The sequence below is a fragment of the Dermacentor albipictus genome, chromosome 1, assembly GCF_038994185.2.
Source record: "Dermacentor albipictus isolate Rhodes 1998 colony chromosome 1, USDA_Dalb.pri_finalv2, whole genome shotgun sequence".
Classification (NCBI taxonomy): domain Eukaryota; kingdom Metazoa; phylum Arthropoda; class Arachnida; order Ixodida; family Ixodidae; genus Dermacentor; species Dermacentor albipictus.
Window position 1 is genome coordinate 350027611 of NC_091821.1, and position 26682 is coordinate 350054292.

Sequence of the window (26682 nt, forward strand, 5' to 3'; positions counted from 1 at the left end):
TATGGAAACAAAGCGCTGCATGAGCGGAAGCCTGTCTGCCGCGGCTGCTGTGAATCGCGCTCACGCGTTAACCACGCGCCGTCTCTAGCAATTTCCCGATTAGCGAGGCAGTCACGCCACTTTTCACTCTGTTTTCAACGTGCCGCACGAGACAGATTGGCCGCGCCAGCGATATGAAAACACGTATATAGCGGCGCCCGACTTTCGCATTAGGTAGTATCGTAATCGTCAGTGCCCCCCCCCCCCCCATTTGGTGGCTTTCCTTTAGGATGCAGACAAAATGCCTACGCAACAAGTAGAAATGTAGAAGCTGCTGAATTAGATGTGTTCTAGGACGCCTTACTATTTACAGAGAAGCTTCCCCTTTAATTCTTGCGAAGTCAGTTAAGTTCTAATAATTATGCAGTTAGCCAGTATAGAAAATTGTCGTGCATTGCTTTGTGCAATAGCCAAGGACATTCATTTGGACGTGTCGTTCTAGCGTGCTTTGACATTGGACGTGTCGTTCTAGAGTGTATTGACTCCTTCAAGCAGCAGCTTGAGGAACATTCCTTCCTCCCATTCTAAAGCATCCTCGGAGCATGCGAACGCCGATGACTGCGCGTGAACCTGCGTCAACTCGGTGCACTGTGGTTTCTCAATTTTCGCCGAAGGCCGCACGGCTCTCCTGGCACGAAAAAAAAAAAATGTAGTCTGTATATATTTAGCTCCCGTCTCAACTTAGGCCACTACTTTGATGCAGCGTAACAATGAACAGTTTCAGCGAAAAGACCAGGAAACTGGAGCTTAGCCTTACCACATGCATACAAAATTATTTTGCCTGACATTGTAGCTGGCCCGTTATATGTCGAGATGTTCATGAAGTAACACTGATGTGAGCCAGTCTGCATTTGCAGTAGGATGTCAATCTTCTCGTAACACTTTTACGAAAGTCGCGCCTTACTGCGTGTTATGTTTTTGCTAAGCTGCACCATTATTTGCGTCCGTTCGTAATCACTGATGCAACAGACAGCAGCGATATCCACTTTCATCGAGATGTATGATGAAAGGCGCGATTACAATTCAACGAACTGTTGTTGCGCGAAACTTAAGGTTAGTTGACTTCTACTATTTAATATGAGCTACCCGTCTGTCCGCAATGACGGATCATGAAGACATTTCGTAATTAAATAATCATGCAATGCTATTCTACAGTTAAAAGGAAGTTAACTTCATAACTCTCACAAATGCTGCTGGTATCCATAAGCAGCTCGCGGTATGCATTTGACTTAAGCTAATCTTGCGGCTACTACGAACCAGCTACTGCTGAATGGTACCACATGTCTCTTTTCCTTTCTTCCTGTGTCGGGCTTTCATGGTCTGTCGCACGAGGCAATAATCTTCTCGTTGACGCATATCAAGCTTAATGGTTGTGTTGTGATAAATACTTTTTGATCTTGTTGCGGTGACGTAACACCCAATTTATCATTATCCTTCCTCACATTATAGCTATTGTTCTACCTGCGCTCTCGATGAACCCTTTGACTGAATCTTGAATATTATCCGTTCATCCGCGCATGCAACACCAGTACCTATACATCAAGATATCGTGTATGTGGCCATGGACACTTGAGATTTGCTCCCCCTACCTCAAAACGCATGACTGACATTTCTCACGCTATGACTAACACTATAGAGATCATGGCAATACTCGGTTACGGAGTAGCTTTAATTACGATTTTGTCATGCAACATGAACACTTTTTTTAATAAAAAGCGATAGCAGTAACTGGCTCTTGACAACAATCTGAAGTAGAAACACAGTGATAAACTGAAAAGCAGAAATATTGAAAAGGGTTACTATCTTACAAAAAAAAAAACACATGACCGCTGCTACGACAGAAGTCAAATAGCAAATATTGGTCGGCACTGAGTCATATCGCCTGTAGAAACGGGCATGGATTATGGTTCATGAAAAACCCTGGCTGCACCTTACACATGACCATAGCTGCCTTGCAGAGCGGAAGACAACGTAGGTACACCAAAAGAGAATACAGCGTCCTACACAGGAGGACAGACAACCAGAATACTACTACGCACTAACGCCATTCCTGTACATAACCTTCTTTGAGATGATTGCGTCCATACAAATGCCGACCACCTCGTTGATAAGCACTTGCACCCAAATGCTGGCGAATAAAAAGTTTTTGCTCTCGTCAACGGGAGATATTTTCTCGTCCATACGTACCTTATATCGAGGAAGGAGTCGCACTGTTGACTTCGTGCAAAGCGTACTCAGAGTGAAGCCATACGTAGCTATATCTATAGCTCCCTTGGCTTTAAGGGCGAACGTAATTATTGCGTCATCAATCAAAGAGCCACCCTGCGAGAAGGCAGTTGGGCCAGACTTGATCATGTATTTACAGTCAGCGATGCTATATGGCAAGCTTCGCTTAGTTGCCTGGCTTCTATTTACTTCAATCGCATAACATGAGATGCGCTTGGAAAGACCGCGACAAGCCTTCCCTGTGTCGTCACAGCAGACCAACCTTCAATTAACTATGCTCAAATGCTGGTTCTTCACGCATTCTACAGAATATCGCTGCTGCATGAAGAAACCCAGGCTTAGGGCTGAACATTCTTTGAGCCTTAGAAATGTTAGTTAAGGATGCCCTCTAGAAAAAGGAAGGTCAACGCTGTGTGAAAACCTATACGCATTCGCGCACCGGCCAGACGAGAGAAGGCTGCGGTCGCACCACCGTCAGGGTGCCTCGCCGCCGCTGGGTAAGCTAGCCCTCCTTCGCTGGTTGTCGTCGTCGGACGCCGGTGTGACGCGAATCGTGAGGCGCCGCGAGCCGGTGCCCACGATCTCTTCGACGTCCGACGACTCCTCGGCGAAGTCGCTCAGTTCCTCGAGCGAAGCGGCTTCTTCGCCCTGCAGGCGCCTTTGGATGATGCCGCCCATCATCTGGTAGTCGGCCGCCTCGGCGTCCCTCAGGATCTCCGTTTCAGCCGCTATGGCCGCCACCATGGGAGTCGGTGCCGGGGAGGTGGGACTTTCTGGAGGCGGAAGCAGGCACGCCGTGCTCTCCAGTTCATCCGTAATGCTCGTGTATTCGCCGCGCAAAGCCGACAAGAAGGGAGCTCGAGAACTGCTGGTGGCCGCCGGTCGCGGTTCAGTCCATCGGGTCACGCACGACATGCCCCGCTCCAGACGGCTGTTCCTGCCAGAGGCTTGGTGATGTTGCAGTATGTCACTGCCACCGCTAACATCAGGTTGGCAGACGCTCTGCCAGCGCTGCAGATTCTTCCGTTTCTGCGAAGCCATGTCGAGAACTTCGTTGGTGGCTACCGTGAGCTGTCGGCTGAGCCGCTGGTGCGCTGCCTTCCTTCGGATGGAGCCGCCGCGCCGCCTGCCGGAGCCCTGCCGTACGAGGAGGTCTGGCGGTGCCACCGACGTACCGTCGGGCGCCGACAGCGCGATCATAACCGGCCTCTTGGGAGACACCGGCGCAGTCTCTTCTGGCCTCCTGCTAGTCTCGGTGCTCTTGTCTGATGATGCTGGCAGCTGTGGAGGCTGCGATGGCGGCGGTGACGGAGACCTGGGCCCAATCTCGGTCGGACTCGCACTGTTGTCGCTCTCGCCCGACGGACTGCGGCTGTCTTCGAGGTCCAGCTCCTGCACCTCAAGCAGGCGCTGTACCGAGGCGGAGATCTGCTCCGAGAGGTGCTCGACTTGTGTTAGCCGGATGTCCAAACCCTGGATGGTGGCGTTGGCCTTCATCTCCCACTGGTGGATGTCTTCCACCCTCTGCGACATGGCGTCCACTCTGCGTGGACAAGTTGGGGTTTCAAGTTCTGACACATGAAAAGGTGCATGTTTCATTTCCATCTGAAGTGAGCGCTCTAAGCAATATCATGTCCTTAAGCTCATCGCTTGGTACAGTGCTGTAAGACCAGGTAGTTTAGATAGCAGCTTAATTATGTCTATGAGCTCGCTCAAGAACCAGTAAAGCGCAAAGGCGCGTAGAATAAAGAAAATTGTCAATTAGTAGAATCTATCTCACAGCGTTTGCAATTTAACTCCATGCAGTTGCAGCATTCTGCCCCAAAGGCTGCCAATAGATGGCGCCGCTTGGGCTATACCTACCTCTCAGTGGTATTGAAGACACGGTTCTCGGTAGTCATCTGCTTCTGTGTCTCTTGCTCGCGAAAGTAGCCCTCGACACACTCCTGCTCGAAGTCGTGAATACGTTCGATGTCCGGCTCATCCAGGAACAGCTTCAGTCCGTGGTCGAAGGTGCGGCTCTTGCCTTTCCACCAGCGCACCCCGCACTTGATGGCTAGATGCACGTGCGACAGCACGATCAGTGGTGGTGGAAGCAGCGGCTTCTGCTCGTACTCCATTACCACCGTGAATCGCTGCGACTTCCAGACGTGCTGGGAGATGGCGTTCACCTCGATGAAGATGTTGCTGAAAGAAAGGCACGCAAGCTGAGCATACGCAGAAGTCTCGCTCAGTGCTTGCTTCGCTTCAATGTGTTCAGTTTTTCTAACCCTGCTGCCAACGTATATCTTATACGCATGCGTTTGTTCGCTTTGTGTGTGCTTAGGTTAGGCCTATATATTACACAATTCTTAGGACGTCGATGGATGTATATGGTGCTTTACAGCGAGTATCTAGATCTACGAAGACGAGTATACTATTGATTTAGATTAGGCTTAGCACCCTGGAATTTTGCGTTCGCCATAGAAATGGCTGTATGACTAGGAGGCTTCGTATACGCGACAGCTTCGACTAGCAAAAATACAGGTGAAAATGCATTCTACCATGTCCCTCGCATGCCCTCTAACGTGGGGCTTGACAGCCTGCTGTGAATCTGCGCCATCGTGCATTGCTTATAGTGATCTCAACAATAGACATCCTCTGAGAAAAGCCTACTGGTTAATTTATGACCCTGTTGTCCTGCATAAAAATATAGCGTTTTCACCTGCCTTCAGATAAGATGTTCGGCAAGACTTCTATTTAAAATTATTTCCCATTGTAAGCTGTTAAGTAACTCAAGTGCGTAAATGAATGAGCTCGTATAGCCCTCTTGTATTTGCTTCACTCACCCAATCCCTCCTTTTCTCCCTCCCTTTGACACCCTCCCCCCCCTCCGCTTTCGCTCTCACTCACTCCTAAATCAACACGCTCCATCGTTACCGGTTTGTCCCACGTGATTAGTGCTTTGTGAGAAAGAAAGATTTTCACTGATCAATTCACAGCCGTCGCTCGCGCATAAATAGTACAGTTGATCTTACTTGAACACAGCGATGAGAAGGTTGACTAGCAGTATGTTGGCGACCAATAGGTAGACTGCCATAATTGCCGGGTTGATCCAGCTGCCCGTCTGGCAGGTATAATCGCCAGGCTGGCCATCGTTCGTGCAGACGGCTGGTCACGCCGCACGTGCAAAAGACCATGCACGTTGCACGCTACAGAACACGTCTACACCACACCATAATTAAACAGCAACCAGTTAGACCTTCTTATAGCAATGACGGTCGAAGAACGAATGAATAGCTTCTGCAGAGCTTAGAGAACTGCCATGGGTGTTAGGTTTACGCTACAATCTTCGATATAAAGTCAGGCCACACAGCAGTAGCTGTCGTTCTTTTTCCCTTTTTCTCGTTTTTTTTTTTTGTCTCTACTCCTATGCGAAGCTTCGTACGCAGAACTTTTCGAATCAAGTTTCGCTTAACTAAGCCCCGGCTGCTATGCAAAACTAGATTGGTGCGTTGGCTGTACTTGCGCTTCACGCGCACCTTATATAGCCTATTCCATTGCTGTTGTTGAAAGTGATATCATCGCGGTAATGAATTCTTGGTGTTTAGTTAATTTATTTTAGTTTCGCACCTTGCCCCGGTAGAGCACAGAAAGCTTTTCTATTTGCTTAAACAACTGTTTCAGGTAAGGTAATATTTCCTGCATGCCACACTGCATGTTACGAACGCGCCAACACATCCCAACGTACTCAGTTTGAAAAGACGGCATCAGTCAATCTCTTTGCATTACTTCCTTCCTGGTTCTACGGTAAGATAAATTTAAACTGGCGCCCCCGACCATAACGTTTTAATCTTTTCATGCAGGGTGTCCCAACATCATTCACGTGCAAACGGCACGTAGCTGGACAGAATCAAGGTAATGTTCTTTGCTGTCGCTTGGAGATACTAAGAATACCTTTTTGCATTTAGCTTGATTACACAGCTATATCCTTAATCAAATAATCGACTTCTCAAATATCATAATTAAATGAAAAGTGGCAATGAAAAAATTGTAGGCAACATGAGAAGCTCCCGATGCAGCTTTCTGTTGCTCAACACGTGGTATATAAAAGTGTTTTCCGCAAATGCACGCAAAGTGCCTCAGGTGGCCAGTCACACCGCAACGTTGCGTGTATTCGCGGGCTTATTTCACGCCCGGAAAAACACTCTTATGTCGCGCGTATTGACCAACAGAAAGCTGTAGAGAGCTTTTCATGTCGATTCACAATTTTCTACTTAACACGTTTCATCTAATTATAAGATTTGAGAAGTTGAATAATTAAGACTAACTAATTATTACGCGGAATTTAAAAAAAATGATCTGAGTATCTTCAAGCGACAGCAAACACTACCTTGATTCTGTCCAGCCACGTGGCATTTGCATATCTTTAAATCTTTATGCATGATAGTTGGGATGCTCTGTATAAAAACTGCAGTACACGTGTACATCACACATGCCAGGTTACGACTGCGTTCTTCTGGTTTCAAAGTAAAGTAATAGAGTCGTTTGTTTTATTTTTCTCCAGTTCAAGTTTCCATTTTCATTATTACTTTTTTGTTTTCAAACTTACGGTCGATGCTGTCGGCGAACACCTCGCCGTAGATCATCCAGTAAGGCATGAAGAATATGTTCTTGATGAGACCCCAAGACGCGGTTTCTTGCGGGTGCAGAATAGATTGTCTCGCCACTCCGTAGCTCATCAGTATCACGAGTAGTAGGACCACGAAGTACATCATGTTGATCACCTGCGGGACCACACGACCAAACCCAGTTCTAAGCTCTGCGGGCAGTCAACGGATCTGGCTTATACGCTAATGAGTGCCGCTGGTGAGCTGGAGCTTGTACGCTAGGCTTCGAATTGTGGCGACAGCACTCAGATGTGGGTAACACTCTTATCAAAAAGAGCCTATGTACTAACACACTACGTATGTGCATGTTATGTCTTTTTATTTCATCAACATGAACCCTGAATCCTCCACCGGGACACTTTTAACTAGTGACCAGCGTGGTGAGTAGAAATAACGTCTTCCGTACGTGATATTGACACTTGTACTTAATTATCTTTTTCCGGGGGTCGCTTTTCACCGTCTAACAAATGTCAAACTTTACCGCTAGGCTTACATGTGTTGGAAAGTTTTTGAACGTTATAGATGGTTCTATCCGTTGTCTGCTGTCATCGAACCTTGTGTAATATTGTATGCACGGCGGGATTTGTGCAGTACTTGCTGGAAGGCACGCGGGAACCAGCGGTTACGCTGAAAGCTTCGACGAGTCATGCAGCAAAGACGACGCGCTTGACCCGTTGATCACATTCCGATGATCATCTACTGTGCTTGTCGCTGTCGTGGTGCTTTGAGTTTAGCCTGTTTTGTCTCATCACAGGTTCGCCCAATAAAGAGGTAGTTCCCCCCCTCCCCCAATGCACAGTCCTTGCTAGAATCTAAGAAAAGTTCGCGCGCTTTGGCGCTTATCTTGCCCCTCAAAAGTAATCGTCATTTGCCTTGCCCACATTCCCTTTCTTTAACGCTGCGCGCTCAGTACTTCATGGTCACGAACGGCATGCGCGTTATCTGCGTGACACAGCATTCTCTACAGTAATGTAGCGAGCGGGGGGTTTTCAAGAAAGGAAACGCAGGCAAGGCAGATGATGATTATTGGTTGGAGGAGGGAAAGAGATAAGTAAAAGGCAAGGAGGTTAACCAGAATAACGTCCGGTTGGCTACCCTTCACAGGGGGAAGAGTATTGGTTGGAGGACAGGATAAGCCTCAAAGGGTGCAAAACTTTATTAAGAGTGTATACTGTGTTCTTCACAGTCAATATAATGTGACAGTATTTATAAACGAGGATCGACTACTCCGAAACACATATTTAAAAATCTCCCTTATATTTCGTATTAAACCTAAACATAAATTGCACAAAAACACGTGTTACAGATGACAGCCAGCTTTAAATGTAATGTGTACCAGAATATACGCTCACCATGAATATGAACAAGTAATCAGGGTAGCTAGAAATCCTATTTTAAAAGTTTATCATTATAAACCCATATATAGTGAAACACGACAATTTACTGCATTCATTCTTTCCTCCAAAAAGGAACGTTGCTGACACCCTCTTCTTTCATCCCCTTCCCCGCTTTGTCTGGGGAAAAACAGAAAACATTGTACCAACGTACCATTTTGCCGATCATGGTGACGTAGGGACCGAGGTATTTATTCACGCTCAGAATGTCCAGAAGGCGAATGTACCAGTACATGACTGTGAGGCAGTATAGTAGCCGGCCCTCGGCATGTGTGGACGTGCTGAAGCGCATAGACATTCCCACCAGGAAGACGCTGATGACGACAACGTCGCAAGGATTCCACTTTTTCGCAGCCCAGACAAGTATCTTTTGAGTGAAGTTCTCGGGCTCCGACATCATTGCCTGCCGGAACAAATCAAACGTATTGGGTTTTCTTTTCGTCTTTCTTTTTTTTTTTGCACAGAGAGTTCCCGCACCTCAGGCAACAGTGGAGTCATATATATATATATATATATATATATAGAACGTTGCGCTCGGCGTGCCCTAGCAATTAGGAAAAACAGGTCCCATTGAAAGGCAGCATGCACAGATCACGTATTCACACAAGAAAACGCTTTTCTATAATTTCACGTGTGCACTAATTGCGATGCCTTGTAATTACGAATGTGGTGCTCTCAGACATCTGCACTCAGTACAAAGAGTGAACGGGTGAGGCTAACCTGGTCTCGTGATTTCTTTGTGCGAGTGCGTGTTCTGTGTATGCTGCTTTCAATGGAACCTGTATTCCTAATTGCTAGCGCACGCCGAGTGCAACGTCATATATGTATAAAGCAGTCTGTCGGATGTGCTCCGTCATTGCATGCATGCTTACGAAAAATCTGTAGGAAAAGTTTAACAAGGATGGATATTACGTAGAACCCTCGACCTTAGAAATGATTTTATTTGTTTAAATGATCCTGTGATCTCATTATCATTAAAATTAGCCGGCACGTATAAAGCGCAAGTCCTCTTGCCATAGTTGGTGTGCACACGAGGTACAACATATTTTTTTTATCTGACGTAAGCCGAGAGATTTCAATTTGTGGTTTTCGAAAATAGTAGAAAAACAATTCTTACACATGGCGTCAAACAGAACTTGCTGCTCGACAAACAACATGTCCGACTGGTACATGCTGAACAAGACATGCTCCCCATGACCAAGTCTGCCATAAGAGAGGCTATAGGCTATATTCTGTTAGGATGCGGCTAAGTATCTTCAATCTACTAGAAGAGGCAAGGCCGCAAATTGTTATTCCGTACTTTCTGATCGATTCACCGAGTGATTTGTAAAACACTTTACGAGCATTTGCCTCGCACAAATATTTCAGAGCATACAAATGAGCGAACAGAGCACCGTAAACGTCTTGCCAGCCCTTCAATGTGAACATACCATGACAGGATGTCATCGAGGTGTACACCCAAGTATTTTTTTGTTTTTTTACCAATGTTACCAGAGGACAAGAACGTGCAATGCAGCCACTGGAGCGGCAGATAAACAGGAGAAATATACGAAGCTGCTTTATATGGACTCGGAAAGCATACTATGTTAGTCTTCGATTTATCAATAGACATGTTGTAGCCAACGAAGCAATCAAGTAGTTTGAACACATCATACTGTAGTACTCTAGCGGCTTCGTCCAAGAATTTGTTCTATATAACCAAAGCCGTGTCATCAGCATATAAATAAATTTTTGATTTTAGTCAAAAGCTAGCAAAATCCTTCATATAAATATTAAACAAGAGCGGTCCCAAAACGGACCCTTGCGGCACGCCTCATTTACCGCACAACAGAGAACTATAAGACTCCGCCACAGAGACACATTGCTGTCTGCCTGTACATATGTTCTATGTATATTCTAAAAAAGCTTCAGCTGCTAGACAGACCTCGTTCAGTCTCTTTTTTTTTCGTCTTGGCTATCATGTAGATGCACTGCTGAAGATAGAATCCCACCAACACACCGTGTTTGTCCTGCTTCTAACCAGCACACAATAAAACATAAGACAGCCGATATGGTATCATGCATATGCACAGAAGCCAAGGTGTCGTGATTTATGTAAAATCCCTTACCTCTCTCACTTTTTCTATGGCTAATGTCACAATATAAGCAATCACGTAGACCTCCTGCCAGGTTGGTTCGGGGCGCATCTTCACAAGAACCACGTACGTGAAGAAGCAAAGAAATATTCCATAGGCAATCTGTGAAAAAGCAAACAAATAATTTCTCCTTAACTTCTCTTAAAAAAGAAGCTTATTAGGTTGCGAGATTTCCAAACTCCCTCTAGCCCTACCAAAATAAGACGGTGCAGCGTGTCGTAACAAAAAGTACGAGCTTGCACCATGACTCCAAATCATGAAGCAAAAGAGTCGTGTACCACTGTTTCATGCAAATGTTTCTTTTTTAAAATCACTTGCTCAGCGGGAAGTCAGAGATTGTAAAACTCGATAAAACTAAACACTCTCCTCAGTGTACCGGTTTGGTTTATATACAGTCCTAACTCTGGTGATTCGCTGAATATGTCTAATTGATGCCCTACGAGCTGTATTGCTCCTTCTTTTCGACATTGCTTCGAAAATAGTAGCAAAACGCGGAAACACCCGTGTACTTAGATTTAGGTGCACGTTAAAGAGCGCTAGGTGATCCCAATTTCTGGAGTCTCTAACTACTGCGTGCCCCATACTCAGATCATGGTTTTGGCGTGTAAACACCGTAATTTAATTTGTTTGTTTTTTTCTAAAATAGTAGCGGCCATAGCCAAGGCACGGTGAACTGCACAGGCAACGGCTTTGCTAAAGTTTAGAGCTTCCCGTCTGTTTAAGTGGAATACGCAGCGCGTAGATTCTGAATGATGACTGGAAAGGCCCGGAGAGGAACATCCCGTGGAGTTCTACGTGTGCAATCCTATATAGTGTACTCACAGCGTGGCTCCAGAACTTCGTGACAGGCGCCGCGTAGAACTCGTAAATCTTTCGTCCCAGCTTGAGAGGCCGCTTGCGCGTGCGTATCTTGAGGTAGGCAGCTTCGGTGTCCGCCGGGAAGAGGCTGCCGTTCTCGAGACGGTTGAAGACTGACGAGCACTTGCGGGACAGCGGCCCGCCGAGCGTTTCGGGGTCGAGGTTGATCACGCCCGGCGGGTTGAGCACTCCACCCGGCGGGTCGTCTACGTCCGGGTTCGAATCTTCCTCGTCGTCCTGCAGGTCCAGGTAATGCTCTTCCTCGGTCTGCGGCATCAGCTGCAGCTCTTCCTTCGACTTGAACTCAAGCCAGAGCACCGTCGGCGGAAACAAGAGCCCCAGGATCACCTACGCGTGAAATCGAAGACGACTCACTTTTGAGGACGCAGTGCTTTACAGCCACGCGCTGGCACGCACTTTTAACTTCGACTCTGAGAACAAAACGGAAAATTCGAAGCGCCTGCACAGACAGGGACCGATAACAAAGGTTTTAAGATTACATCGCCTTGCGAGGGCGTGTTGGCACTAAAGCGGTGGCACCAGGTACCGAAGGAACCGAAGACGCTGAAAGAAAATGTGCTTGAATTTTGAGTGATTGTATTTGCCGATGGCGGTGCACTGGTGAAGAGGCAGTTGCAATGAATGCATATGGAACCTGAATCAAATACATGGTCATAAAACAATTGTGGCAGTAACGCGACAGGTAAAATTTATTTCACGCCGTACTTACCCAGAAACACACACACACACACACACACACACACACACACGCACACACACACACGCACGCGCACGCACGCACAAGCAGCAACACATACACGCGCACACACACGCACCCACGCGTGTGCACACACACACACACACGCGCATACATACACGCGCACACACACGCACGCACACACGCGCGCATACATACACGCGCACACGCATGCACGCACGCACACGCACACACACACACACACGCACGCACGCACGCGCGCGCGCACAAACACACAAATACACATGCACGCGCACACACGCACACGCACGCACGCACGCACGCACACACACTCCGTCTTTCCCCTCAATTCTACTCAATTGCATTCCTTTTATCTGTCAAAATTCGCTCTTAGGAGTCCACACCTTGAGGCTGACATTCTTTCGGGTCCGGAGTGCGCCCATCCAGAGCTCGGCAAGCAGCATCTGATTGGCTGTGTGGGCAAGGAATCCACTGTGGTTGGCAGCAACGGCCAGACCCAGGCAAGTCTGCTTGCTCCAGTTCTGCAGCTCGTACGTCAGTAGCTGCAGCGTTGTGTTTTCGTCTTGGCGGTAGCAGTAGTCCAAAAGGTCCAGCGCGAGCTTCTCGAATTCCCTGCGCAAGCGACCAGTGCCAATAGCGTTTATTTTTACCACTAGTTTATGGGGTTTCTTGGCGCTCATGAGCCAATATCTTTATTTTTTTCTGTTCTGGCAAATATGCTTCAAGTGGAATTTACAGAAATGCCTTTTTTTATGTTCTTTTGACGAAGATGCCAGAGTAGAATATGGTTATTATATATCTCGTTTTTATGCTCCTATATGTCCTTCCTTTTAATACTTTTATCGTTTGTAGTTGCTCATGAACTTCGTTAAAGGAAAGTGTAGAGTCGTTATAAAGGATCAAGATAATTTGTTCAGTAATACATTGGTTATTTACGTGTATTCCTGGTGACACATCTGGCACCAAAGACGCGTATTCATGCCAAACGGTTTCTGGAAACGAAATGCGTGACTTAGATATTGTAAAGCGGTGACATACACAACATGAATATGAATTGGCGGACGGTCTCGTTCAATAGGTTTGCGTATGCATACAGCACGTGTTATTTGGGAATCACTTCATGTTTTGTGTTCTCTTGTTCTCTTCATTCGCCTGTAGTTCGTACGCACTCTTTCGGGTGCGCATCATGCACAACACCTTACCATATGTAGCCACAGCAATAAAAGGCAACTGTGTACGTAGCATATATGGATATCTCCGTAAGAGAGCCATGAAACGTTTTCTTTAAATAGATTTTTCACCACTCAGTGGTCTTCGTGTTCACAATCCATATCGGAAGTTTCAAGATTGCGCCTTACACCTTCTGCTGAAAATCGAACTTTCCGCGAAGCTATCGGCCTTGATTTAAACAAAATATTGATGGCGATCGGTCTGATCAGGCATAGTCCGTGTCTGCTCCCTCTACCAACTGACCGGCTTCCCACACTTCACACGCGTACACCTTTTTTACACTTCGACTTGCCTAATGCTAACGCATTAAAGGTCTGTATAGTGTAACGACTCTTCTCGCTTCGTTCTAAGCCTTTGTTGTCATCCACCGCTCATTACCAGCCGACGCTAGTGAAAACTCAGGTGGAAGAAGCGCTCAGACCGCTGGAGAAGCGCGAACAGCAGTAGTATTACAGAGAATCATGACATTATGCCGGCCACAACTTTTTGTATTGAGTATCACTGTGAAGAGACAATGGTAAACTTTGAGCACAAAATACATTTTTTCGAGCTCAGTTAAAAGTTTAGAGAATACAATTATATACCTGTAAGTAAGCTGAAACATGTAAAGCTGCAAAGGGTGTCCATCTCTTCCCTTGTGTCAGGTCGCCTCAGTGAGCGCAATGGGGTTACACTTCGAAGGCGGTACTTTACCGGGCATTCTGTCTGAGCTCGTCGGAAGCGTCTGCTTCCAGGTCGTCCTGCGCGGCCTCGTGCGCCATCGCCCAGTAGAGTCGGCTGGCCACGAGGGCCTTGACGATGGCTTCTTCGCCGTTCTGCCACATGAATATGGCCATGCGCTGGCGTTTCATCAGCACTGCCCAGATGAGCAGTTCGTTGAACGGGTGCGAGAACGTCGATTCGGAGCCCAAGAGTGCCAACGAGGCCTCGGTATTCAGGGCCGTGTGCAGCGTAGGGGCCTGCGTAAAGCCCATGGCAGGGTCAGATAGGAAGTGACTGAGTTTATTTTTATTCAAGACAAATCACATCCATTACTATCGCATGTTAACTGGCTTGACCAGGGCATGGTCAATCTTAAATAACTAATAAGGATGAGGGGGAGCGACGTTATACTTAACCAGTGCATTGACTGGCTGGCTACCCGGTGTTTTGGTAAGGAGGAAACAGAATTAGGTAAACTAGCAATGCACACGAGCAAAAAGAAAAGAAGAACAAAACGGATAAATGCTCAAGGGGAACAAAATTGAAAAGGACAAGGTGTTTTTAAAGCATCGAAGGCAGCCCCCGACCGTATGGGGTCGCAAGTGACAAACTGCGCACACAAGAAAAACAAGAGGTAACAAGCCATGACATTTACTGTACTCAGTCTATCTTTACAAGTAATCCAAGAATGACCGCAATTTCACTTTCTGAAAACACCTTCCTTTGCCTAAATAAATTTGTGCTTCGCATCTTCTTGGTGAGCGCAACGTCGTCTGCTCTCCCACATCTCATATCCACTCTTTTTTTATGCATGCTCCTACTGTAACACAGCACAATAAACTTCGCAGCACTGCTTGCAAGTTCACTATAAACATTGTAGCAGGTCTTGAATGTGGCACTTCGCACGCGAATGGGCGTTCAGCGAATGGCCCTTGACACGACTCACCGTGGACATGCGGCGCATGACAGTCGAGTAGAGGTTTCGGAACTTCCGTCGGCAGTAGGCCGACCGGTAGGCGCCGCCCATGAGCTTCTCCACCACCAGGCCAATGTCGTATAGTGTGTACCGGTAGCCGGAAGGAAGGTTCTGCGAATGCGGGCGCCGATCACGCGCTGTTCGAGAGCAGCATTGCGAGGACCGCGACTCAAACATGATTCAGCACGTGCGCCTTCTGAGCTGGACTCTGTGAGCACACCTCGTTGGAGAAATAGGTACGTCGAACCTGACAGCCAAGTGATCAATGTGAATCGCTAGCAGCAGCCATATTATGCAAAATTGTAAGTCCATTCTTGTCAATACTTGAGTAATACTTTGGTGGACTTTGTAACGGCGTTTAGTAGTTGTGTACGTGTCTTACAGGAGTACATACAGGAGTACGTACAGGAGTACGTACGTACGACGACACATTCGCAGTCAGTCCTTCGTGCACCACCCCTGTTTTTGACTCGCTTTATTGCTCTTTGGAAGCACGATTCACAAACATAACATATTAGGGGCCACTTAACTGAAATTAAACGCGAACAACAACAAAAAATATCGTTAACTGGTGTGTTCGTTCATAACTTGCTTGTATGACGTAATGGGTACGCAGCGCTCGGGCAATATATGACGTTTTCCAGTTTGCACTTAGAGACGCGGTCATGGCACCGACAACTGATCAATGAGCATTGTTCAGGTGAACTTATTGTTAGTTTATTCTTAACCTATAGTATTTAAATTGTCCGTAGACATATTCAAATGTACCTGTGGCTCTACATAACTCTATCATTTTTTTCTTTTTCGGAGTATAGTTAACGTACAAGTTTACACCGACATCATTTCCTTTACTTTGTGCCCTCCTGTGAAGAACTATATGTTTCATTCTTGCCTATGACCGAAACATTTCGGTGGAAGTGGAAAAAGAGCTGCATGCGCCTTGTGGCCGATATCCATCGGAACTTTCAGCTTTAAACGAGGGGGGGGGGAGTCGGCCAAAAACACAGCAAATACTGTAGAGCGCTCAAGTTTGAATGATGGACCTCTTTGCTAAAGAATCGCTTCAAACTGTTGAAATGCACATTGCACTTTGAGTAATCACTGGGCAATCTAACCAAACACTTACGTATAGGTACTAAGCAGATTTTGTATGGCCACATTTTGACGTTATACACATTTTCTTAGAACTCCGCTGTTTGTATGCTGAATACTCAGCACACGCTTATACATGTGAGAATATGGGAGGTAGTAACAGCTACCTCCAAAAAAGTCAGTTTGTTTAGAAAAGACACCAGTATTTTTAGTATTTGTTTTTTTGCAGAAATTGTGAATCCAGATGTAGGCGGGGTGAAACAGTCTCTCTCTAGAAGGACATCTGAACGATTACATACGGACTACAATCGCACGGAAATGATGTAGACGATTTTTTAGACCGAGACAACACCACTCGTCCAAGACATCAGCTATACGATTTAATTACGCACATTACCTATTACCTAAAGAAATTTCGAATAATCAAACGGCAGGCAAAGAGGTCGAGATGAAGTAATAGGTTGGTCACAACTAATTCAAGCGAAAACTGACGGGCAGACCTAAATCGTCGGCATGTCGGCATCTAGTTTTCTTTTAACTAAGATTTCCCGCGAGAATTTCACAGTCTAAAAATATATTAATTGGTGATTTGATATAGAGGACCACGAGAAGGTGCACCAATATGATTTTGTTATGTATATCACTTAGCTGAAATTGAGCCAAACTTCATCAGATAAGGATAGAAAAGACTGTGGCATAAGGTAGCAATATTTATAATTCTGTTCTGTATTTGCAGTGCATTACATGTGTTGAGTGTTATGACTGTTCTAAATATCTGACTTTATATATGCGTACGTGGACTGGACTTATGCACAGAACTTTGCGACTCATGTACTGTTGGACTGTATATTTTTTATTCATCCAGTGTTCTACTGAGTGCCATCTTTCGTGTCGCTATTCTCCCTTTTTACGCAAACTTGTTTCCTTTGCCAAGTGACAAGGAGTAGCCGGTGCCACCATAAAGGCGCCAACCTCTCCTAATATTCATGTCAATAAAAAAAAAAGGTAGCGCAAAATTGAGATAACGTGCATAGAGAATTCGTTAAATATAATTCATACTGATAAAAAATGGTCATGTTGCTAACTTTACCGTCCTTCCATTTCAAAATTTTGCTGATTAAGCAGACCCGTTTCTGTTTTCGTCACACCTCCAAGCATCAGTCTATCTTCTGCGCGTTATATGTTTGTTGTATTTTGCTTTGTTCTGTCTTTGAAGCTCAGTCCAGTCGCAAGTTTAATTCGAATCAGAAAGCTCGAACTTGCAAAACAGTGCGAACATTGACAGCTATAAAAGGAAAATTAACATGTTTAGCACTATGAAATGCTTACCGAGCACCAAATCAAAGCTTTTGTTGCTAGTTTTATGCCTCTATAGCAGATGAATGGGGCGCGGAACTCATAGACACAAATATCCTGATAATAAGAGTGACCAGCTCCAAGCGTCCGCAATACTAAGAAAAAAAAGCTACCAAGAAACACAAAGCAATGCGGTAAGCGTCCATTGCATATCATTAGGACCGACAAGAGAAGGAACAAAAGAAAAAAAACAAATATATTATGTAAATTATGCTTTAATTCAATTCCACTAGGACTTAATGGAGCAAAAACGTGAAGCTTGCAGCAAACTCCCTACCGCTCGATTTATTTCTCAAGGCCAACTGTCTTTTATTGAAGTATCCGCCCGTAAAATTTGGTCCCTAATAAAAAAAATGGTATTGCCATCTATTATTCGGCACGGTCAAGGCAGCTTACCCTTTTAGTTGCTGCCCCACGAGCGAATATATATAAAAATGAAAGAAAAAAGCAAAATGACGCATTTGCGCACAAATTTAACGCGCTGCATGCGTAAATAACAGCACAGAAAACGAAAACCGGTTACTGAATAAAGAAAAAAACGATTATGCGTGTGCAGGGGGAACGATGATAGGAAGAGACGGGCTTTCCAATTTCACGCTGCACGACAACGTCTTGATGCGCACGATCGAGAGGCCGGAGTTTTTTTCCTCGCATGTCAAAATGTCAAAAGTTTCTTCTTTTGTCGCTGTTGCCTACCAGGTGTCACCGTCGACCTGCCGTTCTTTTCCTTCGTTCAGCTACGTTGTCGGGCACGTGTCATCTTAAAGCCGTGCAGGACTGGCGAGGCTGAAGGTGTGCAACCTTACGTCCGCTCCCGTGAGCAACTGAGGAGCCTCGATCAAGATGACAGCAGCGCGCGCCGGTTGTGCAAGCTGACACGCGCTACTGTCAATATTAAGATGCATGTAGAATAAGCGTGTAAAAGTTACAAAAACGAAGTTTAACATAAAGAACTGTAGGCTCTACGTGAGATATGGCTCAGGGCTTGGTGTAGAAGGAAGCTAGAATAAATCGGAGCAAAAGTGCGATTTACGTTTTCTCACAGAAGTTTACGGGACACAGATTTCACCGCGAATGGGAATTCCTGCACCGTTCAGGCACGGTGCTTCTAGCTGAATGGATTACTGTCTAGCTCGCAAAACTACCACGCACGGAAACTTCCGATTGGAGGCCATGTGTCCAAGCTTCCCGGGAATATAAATTTCTTTTTTCGTTCTTTCCTTCCTTCTTTTGCAAATCCTCTTTCCCTTAAGCTTTTGCCGCCAACTGTACGTTGCATGATGCATGCGCTTGACTCATGTTGGCTCGTCTATACGATGTAGATCTATCTATCTATCTATCTATCTATCTATCTATCTATCTATCTATCTATCTATCTATCTATCTATCTATCTATCTATCTATCTATCTATCTATCTATCTATCTATCTATCTATCTATCTCTATATATATATATATATATATATATATATATATATATATATATATATATATATATACATATATATATATATATATATATATATATATATATATATATATATATATATATATATATATATATATATATAATCTATCTATCTATTCAATCACTCAATCAAAACAATAGCCTGCCGTGTCAAATCCACGATGAGGTACCTATTTTGGGTCAGGATATGTGCCACATTATAGTAAAGAGTGGTGCTGTCCGGTGACCAGCAGTCTCCACAACACTGCACAAGACCTGCGTGAGGCGGTGCAAGTTGCCATCGTATCGCTGCCGAAGGTGTTCTTACCTTGCGCACCTCTTTCACAAGAAAGCGAAAGGTATTGCTGGGTCCATGTTTCTGCCATTGAGAAAAAAATGGGAAGGGAGCAAAGAGATTGAATCAGTGAAGGCGTATCGACAAATACCGAAAGAATAGAGGCGGTCGGCAAGAAGGCGGTTCTTTACGCAAGCTGCGACATACGCTCGAATAGAGTGGGCGTGGGTACACCACTTTAAAGGGTAGTGGATCTCACGATGAAATGTCGCTATTAGAATAAAAGGTCTACTGGTCTCTTGTTAACCAAAAAAGGCATGTACTTTCCTAAACTGCGACAGATAGGTCATTGTGCATATTGAATAAAATATAAAAGAGATCCGATATCACCCGTTACAGACAGGCAATCAAGTTGGTGCACCGAATTAAGCTCAAGCTATTGGTATAAAACACCGTTTCCTTAAACCCTGCAAATTCCAGCTTAGAGACTTCGCCCCCGCCAGGTCTTACACAAATCAGAAAAGTGAGGCGTTCAGAAATGTCAGGCGTTCTTTATAGCACCGTCAACACTGGTTATAATTTTGCTCTCTTATGTCCGATGGACATTTACGTGTTAAAGGTAAGTTAACTGTAGTAAAAAAATATCGCATCTTTATATAATTGTCACATTAAACTGTTCATGCCATTTAGGTTGTTTGTTAAGCATGTTCTCTATAAACGTGCATGACGTGTAGGGAAATTACAGCACAGGCTAAATTGGGACCTCGCAACTATGTTCAGCATTTGAAGTTTTTGCTTACGGTGCTGTAGAGTTCCTCGAGGCGTGGTATGGTCAGGAACTTGTGCATGCTGACCCCGTTCTCCAGCAGGATCTGCACGAAGTCTACTCGATCCATGGCGAGCGCGTCCATCATCGCTTGCTCCAGCGCGCCCGGCTACGTCAGTGCAATGAACGTAACGAAGCTCTGGGTCTGTCAACGCAGATAAAGTGTTCCCTACCTTGAAATCATCAAACGCACCTGCCTACTGTTGCTTTTTGTTACAAACGTTTTTTTTTTTTCGTTTCCTCTCAGATTTAAGAACATATGTGTGCCAGTAGGAATGGAAACCGAGACAAGATATGCTCACACTCTAAAAAGCTGATTAGAGGATTCATAGCAATGAATAAGTAGATAAGTCTACGTCCCTGATATCACCTATGTCTCTCGTTAGGTGTCACAGGGTAACAAAACACTAGGTAGAACTAGAAGTTCACATTTCTAGTTCACAACCTGTGATCTCTATATGAGTAGGCTTATTCTGACATTTTAACGCTAAGACTACAACCAAAAACATTTTATACGCGCCGGAGAACGTAGTTTCTGATGATGGGTACTGCATTGGTGATATACTCCTTGCACCAAAACCATCTTCATATGGCAGTAAGCCAATCTGGGCCTCTATTTACAAGACTTCGCTTTTGCGAATTTTTGTAATGACCGGAAATCGGACACCCGTTTCTTGTGATAGCTGTCAACGTATATAAAGGAGGTGATCGCCGTGATGATAGCCACTCGTCGAAGGCGCGTACAGCAAATACGCTTTGTGACCGTTTTCCCTTAGCTTTCAACATATAAGCCAACAGAAGGAAATAGAAGGGTTTGAGATAACGCGATTCTTTAGCTCAAGGCGCATGCACTCATATGAATCAGACCCTTTCTTCCGGCGATAGTAGGTCCCTATAGCTCAATTAAGGTATCAAATCATTTCGTTCAATAAAAATGCCTCTACATAACATCCTACTGTGACTTCCTCAGCTAAATTTGGATGAAAAAGACGCAATTGCGGTCACACTTTCTTCAATGATGAAGGGCCCATAGACTTTCTTTCTTCCGCGACATGGGGTACCACACATTAACTTCATCTGATGAAGCCGATAATTTATGTTCTAGTATCCCAGACACACACTACGATTAGCAGTGACAGCACAAGCAGTGAGGATTGCTAGAGTTAGACTGGTAATTAACGAAAGATAATTGTGCTTACTAAAGTAGCACCCGCTCGCAACGCGACAGGTAAAGACATTGAGATTATTTGCGCTTGCCTCACGTTAGGAGCGCTGCCTTTACCCGACCAAACAAGCACACAGGGCCACAGCTGGTCTTTCTATTTAAGAACGGGCATTTATGGCTAATTTCAATCAATCAATCAATCAATCAATCAATCAATCAATCTAAGAACTTTATCTTCACTAAAGCTTAGAGTAAAGAAGGTGGCCTGGAGAAAAACTGCCTCATCGCAGTTGAACTGGGCCCCAGCTGCCCATCAGCATTGAAAACAGGCTATGGCAGTCAAATCATGAACACAACCTCCACAGCGGGAAAATAAACACTACATCCAAGTGGTTTGTACTTATAAGAACTGTTTAGACACACCCGCTTTCGTGTCCTACTTTCATGTTCTTTAGTCGCGTTTCCCTGTTTGGGTAAGTCGCAGGCGTAATCTAACAGTGCCGCTCCGAGTGTTTACAGAATAAACACCTTTCACTGTCTCCCGCTCATCCCTTCGTTAGCGATTGTACGGACCTCGTCCTGCGTTTCCTGCTTCCATTTCGCACAGCACAGGGAAGCTAGGAGGAGTACGTTGGCCTTGTCCCCACATCGCCTGTATACTGCCTTTGTGCTGCACAGTTTCTGTTCAGTGTTCTTTGGTGAATCTGGGATATCATGCAGACGCGACATTCAAATAGCTCCCTTCCCTTACCGGCCACTCCTGGCCGTAGACGAAGATTTCCGAACGTGCAATGTCCGCCCTATTCCACGTCAATGCCAGGTTCAGCTGGTCCACAGGTGGCAGATACTGGCCTGCGTTGTGAATTGGGACAGAAACGAAGAAATGTAAATGACTGTGGTATTTTTATATATTTTTTTCTCTTTTAACCCCGTGATGGTATGTATCTTGAACCTAAAGAAACAAAGACGCTGCTTGTCATAAGTAAGCAATCCGCACAACGTATGCATATGACTGGATCCGAGCGCAACGTTGTGTGCGGTACGTTAACAGCCACAGGCATCGAAACAGCTGAAGAACCAGAGAATGGAGCACCATCGACAACTTTGTATCTGGCCCTCCGTGTGTCTTCTGAAATTTTAGGTAGAGCCGCTAACGACCATTTCAGAACGTTTTATTCTTGCGCCATATTAGCGTTTTTTCTTCCATAGATGTCTGCCACCACTGGTTTTGAATCTTTCTGCACCTAATTCGAGGCAGCACTATAACACTGTGGGACTGGCTAAACTGCTTCGCTAATACTTTTTTTTTATTCGCAACAAACCATAGAACCTACCATGCAGCTGGGTGTCACGGCAACATGCTAACGCAAAAAATGCTGATCATTGCAGAGGTTGTCATGTCGTTTACTTTATCAGGAAGCGTGAAAATTCTTTTCTAGAACTTCAATAGGGCATCAAGAAACCATTACGCTATAGTGGTTTTATATACTTAATCTTGTAAGTTTGCGTTCAACATTATTGTTCTTTTCTTTCAATGGTATTTGTTAATCATTCTTACCATATGATCCAAAGACATCCCGTTTCACCTCACGCAACAAAACTCACATAAGCCCTCTTTCAACGGAGTAAGCATGATGATAGCAGTATTTGTCTCGCTTTTTACTCGGCATCCGGTTCTTGCATTCGTGCTGATTTCGAACTCTACACGCACGCAATATTTCTTAGCCTTTCTTGCGTACCTTTCGGCCCGGCACTGCAGATCACACGATGCTCAATCAACCAGCCTACCCAACTCTGCGTACGTTATATATTGTGGCGAATTATTTTCCTCGCGGCCACGTTTCCATTGACCTTTATAGCGTTCCGACATTACGTTGAGTAGGAAAGGCTCTGTCGTATTTTATCATCGTTAAAGAAAGCCTAGAGTGAGGCTGGAGGATTCCTATATCTGTTTATACCGGTGAGTAATCGGTGGCATCGAGTTTCGAAGACACAGCCTCCTGCTGCCGCATCGCATGGATGGATAGATGGATACAACTTTCTTGTACGTCCGGCAAGGTTTAACGCGACCCGGGCTCAGGTCTCCCACGGAGGAACGTCAAGGCCCTGCCTCAACGCCGCCTCACGGGCTTGCTGGACTGCCCACGTCTGGATTCCGAGGTCTGAGCTGCGCAGAGCGGTGGCCCACCTCGACGACAGGGTCGCCGGAGTAACTGCCATCCCTCCTATAACTACATTGCACTCCCACAGCATGTGTTTGAGTGTTGCATCGCATGCACTTAAAAAATAGTGTTATAATACACCTTGCTTCAGTACAATATAGTGTGCTGGTTGTCTGTGTTCTATCTATAATATATAATTGTTCCTGTAGCCGATGACTGACTGCACCTGGGCCGCAACATAATTAGAGACAGTTTTTCACCACGTAGTCACAATTTGCGAACTAAAGTTGTCTTACGTGGACACTCGACTGCAAGGAGATTTCGGAATCATTGCAGTTCGGAACTGCATAAAATACTTCCTGAAGTGTCACATCCCTGGGCTCAACCTCGCAATTTTGACGCCAAGACGCTGCTTCCCATTTAAGTTGATGTCTACAATTATCGGCAAGGCTTGTTATAGAAATAAATTATTAGCCATTTGCTACGCAGGTGATGGACAGATGATTGCCGCGAGCCGTATAGACAACGTCATAAATTTTTAAACGCTAGCCAATCAACTGGACGAATTCTTATTTACTGATCACAATATTAAACGTTTGCACGATAAGATTGAACTTATTCTTCATTTCTTTTATAAACATTACGTACTTCTTGTTAACTCAAAAGCATGCATTTGTGTTAATAAAAAAATTTTAAAGTTTGCTTTTAAGTACTTACACGTGCGAGTTTAGTGACAACGAAGAACGCCAAGTTGATGCTTGACAAGAAACGAACGACACGCAAAAAACCGTTTGAAATTTGCAGTGTTTTTTCTCGACCATTGCTTGATTTTTTAATTTTTTTTATTGGGAAAGGGGGGTTTGATTGGTGGAGCGTAATTCGCTTCTCTGCTTAAGCTTCAACAATATTGTGCCCCTTAAGTGAACGTTACATAAACTGCATCCTTAGTTAAGAAAATAGGAGCTCCTTGAAGATTTAGCGCAGCTTCAAGGAGCTTCAAGTTTCCTGTCTTGAATATTCAACCATTGGCTCTCATTCGTTTCGCTTTGCAAACGCGGATTCCACAAAGCCGCATGTATTTAAGGAAACGCACAACACACCATTCATTGCCGGGGGCCCTCCGCAGCTACTCCATCGAGACTACGCATACCGTTCACGTAAGCCGATCAGCTTGCAAAAGCAGCCAGCAAGAACAGCCTGCATTTTAGCGCGTAATGAACGACTGTCATCGGATATCCGAAACTCGCGGCGTGCCAATTTAAATTAACCTCGCGGGCATGCTCGGGACGACTAGCTCGCACGAACAGAGTGGAAAACTAGAAAGATATAAAGCTCGTTAGGATTAGCACGGTAGGTGCGGAAATATTATGACACAAGTTTCCGGCTTGGCCAACCTACGCTGTTAAATATTTACTCGCTGCGGACCTGCGTAAGGTGTGGAGCGTGTAAATACACGAACAGTACTAGAACACACATTACGTACAAGAACATTACAACCACGTGATATGACGTTGATTAAATATTGAGCGAGCTTTAGCATGTCTTTTCACTTGGCAACGTTAAATCAAGATAAACTCACGTATTGTAAAAAAAAACGAACACGCAAGCACTAAAATACTTATGTGAACGAGAAATGCGAGAAACATCACAGAATGCAGTTGAATAGTGTAAGGTTTCATCTTTATATTTCAACACGTCCTTATATTCGAATCGGTTCTTGCGGCCTTCTTTTTTTTTCTTTTTATAAAGCGCACACAGCCAAAATCATCTATCTCTGTGCTTGGGTCTGACTTTATTTCGCTTTAAAACATTATTGCTTTATTCTGATTGAACACCATGCTTCTAAGCTGCCAGTATGATTTTAATAATTGCTTTTCTATGTCGATATTCATTAGGTATGTGAATGGTACGATTTAGCTTGTTACGAGCACCTTATTACGTAAGGTGCCACTTTAGTCAGTGTGCTTTGTCGCGTTTTGCATGTATAATACTCATATTTTAGCCATCATGCTTTCAACCAACATTGAAATATTTCTAAGTTCGTAATGCTTTTCTTTATATCAATACGAAGTAATACGAAGGATTTGTGGCGTTCAAAGGCAATGTAAATGGCGCTGTACAAAGTATTTTGGCAGGCTGTGCTCAGAACTTAACTGCGCTGAATCCTGAAAGAACCAAAAGCTCACCTAAGCATGCTTCGAGAACGTTTTCAGCTGGAAAAAGAGCAATATAGTCGAAAATATGAAATCTGTGACGTCGTACTATCGACCCACCACCGCAGCTCGGGCGGCACATATAAGGAAAGGGAAGTTTTGTTTTCTGCACCAGGTCATCAACTTTCTTTCAGAAAAATAAATGGGAACAGAGTCTTGCGAAATACTGCACCTGTGTAAAATGATTTAGCCATTGTTTAAGCGTCCCTTTCGTTGCACCACAAATGAGAGCAGAGCTTCCACTGTTTAAGCTCTGAATGTTAATGACCAAGCGTTTCTGCGCGTCGTTCATCTCGCTGAATAAATCACGTAAGAATAGCAACACTTATTTCAAACTTATGTAGCCTCCCTGCCGTATATTCAAGGTATATGCGTTGGAACTCTTTTTATTTTATTTTGATATTGTTTAACTTTGATGTTATTTTATTTGTTTTAACTCTGCACTGAGTGTGCGTACGTTCAGACTTTAAGAGAAAGCTGCCGCTCAGGTGCTCCTATCTAAATGCATCTAAATTGAGAATTCGTTTTTCTCGGCAACCACTGCACAAAATTTGACGAGGCTTGTTGCATTTAAATAAAGCGTAAAACCTAGTGACTGTTGGTTTCGGATTTTCAATTTAGGTTCTTAAATTTAATTAAAAATTGACAAAAATCGCGAATCTTCAGAAAACAAAATTATCAAGTTTACAACTCTGTAACTCAGCAATGAAAAATGATGTCAGAATTATGTGAATTGCATCTAATAGTGCATCTAAGTCGGATAAATTTGAGATGTGACACATTAATCTGAAAAAAAAATGTAATAATATGCAAATACGGCTTTTGCAGAACCTTTATACATAACGTAACTAAATCACATAAGATATAAATTGACATATCGAATTTGTCCGATTTGAATTATCTAATGGATGCCGTTTACAGGATCGCTATATCTGTTATTGATGAAGAGCCATTAATTTGTAAACTTGATCCTTCTATTTCTTTCAAACTTCCGAATTTTTGAAAAGTTTTAAGCAAAATTCAAGCCCTAAATAGAAATTCCGCTCTAAAGAGTCACTAGAATTTACCTTTCTCTTTGAAATGCAACAAATTTCATTAATATCGATCCAGGGGTTATCTCAGAAAAGCGTTTCTGCTTTTTACATGTATTTGAATAGGCCGCGTCGGAGTTGGGCCCG

The 26682-nt window shown here is 44.5% G+C and overlaps 1 protein-coding gene across 1 annotated transcript in view; it reads right to left on the reverse strand.

Annotated features, from left to right (window-relative positions):
- Positions 1-1690: 1690 nt before the first annotated feature.
- Positions 1691-26682, reverse strand: part of Trpm (transient receptor potential cation channel, subfamily M) — a 48325-nt gene continuing 23333 nt past the window's right edge. Inside the window, exons 8-20 of the mRNA XM_070530032.1 lie at positions 21881-21981; positions 19939-20073; positions 19172-19222; positions 14919-15059; positions 13964-14229; positions 12424-12652; positions 11266-11649; positions 10417-10545; positions 8463-8711; positions 6857-7031; positions 5283-5415; positions 4129-4452; positions 1691-3808 (exon numbers count right to left, since the gene is read on the reverse strand). Coding sequence (XP_070386133.1) covers positions 2740-3808; positions 4129-4452; positions 5283-5415; positions 6857-7031; positions 8463-8711; positions 10417-10545; positions 11266-11649; positions 12424-12652; positions 13964-14229; positions 14919-15059; positions 19172-19222; positions 19939-20073; positions 21881-21981 — 3386 coding nt within the window. The 3' untranslated portion in view covers positions 1691-2739. The remainder of the gene's footprint in view (positions 3809-4128; positions 4453-5282; positions 5416-6856; positions 7032-8462; positions 8712-10416; positions 10546-11265; positions 11650-12423; positions 12653-13963; positions 14230-14918; positions 15060-19171; positions 19223-19938; positions 20074-21880; positions 21982-26682) is intronic.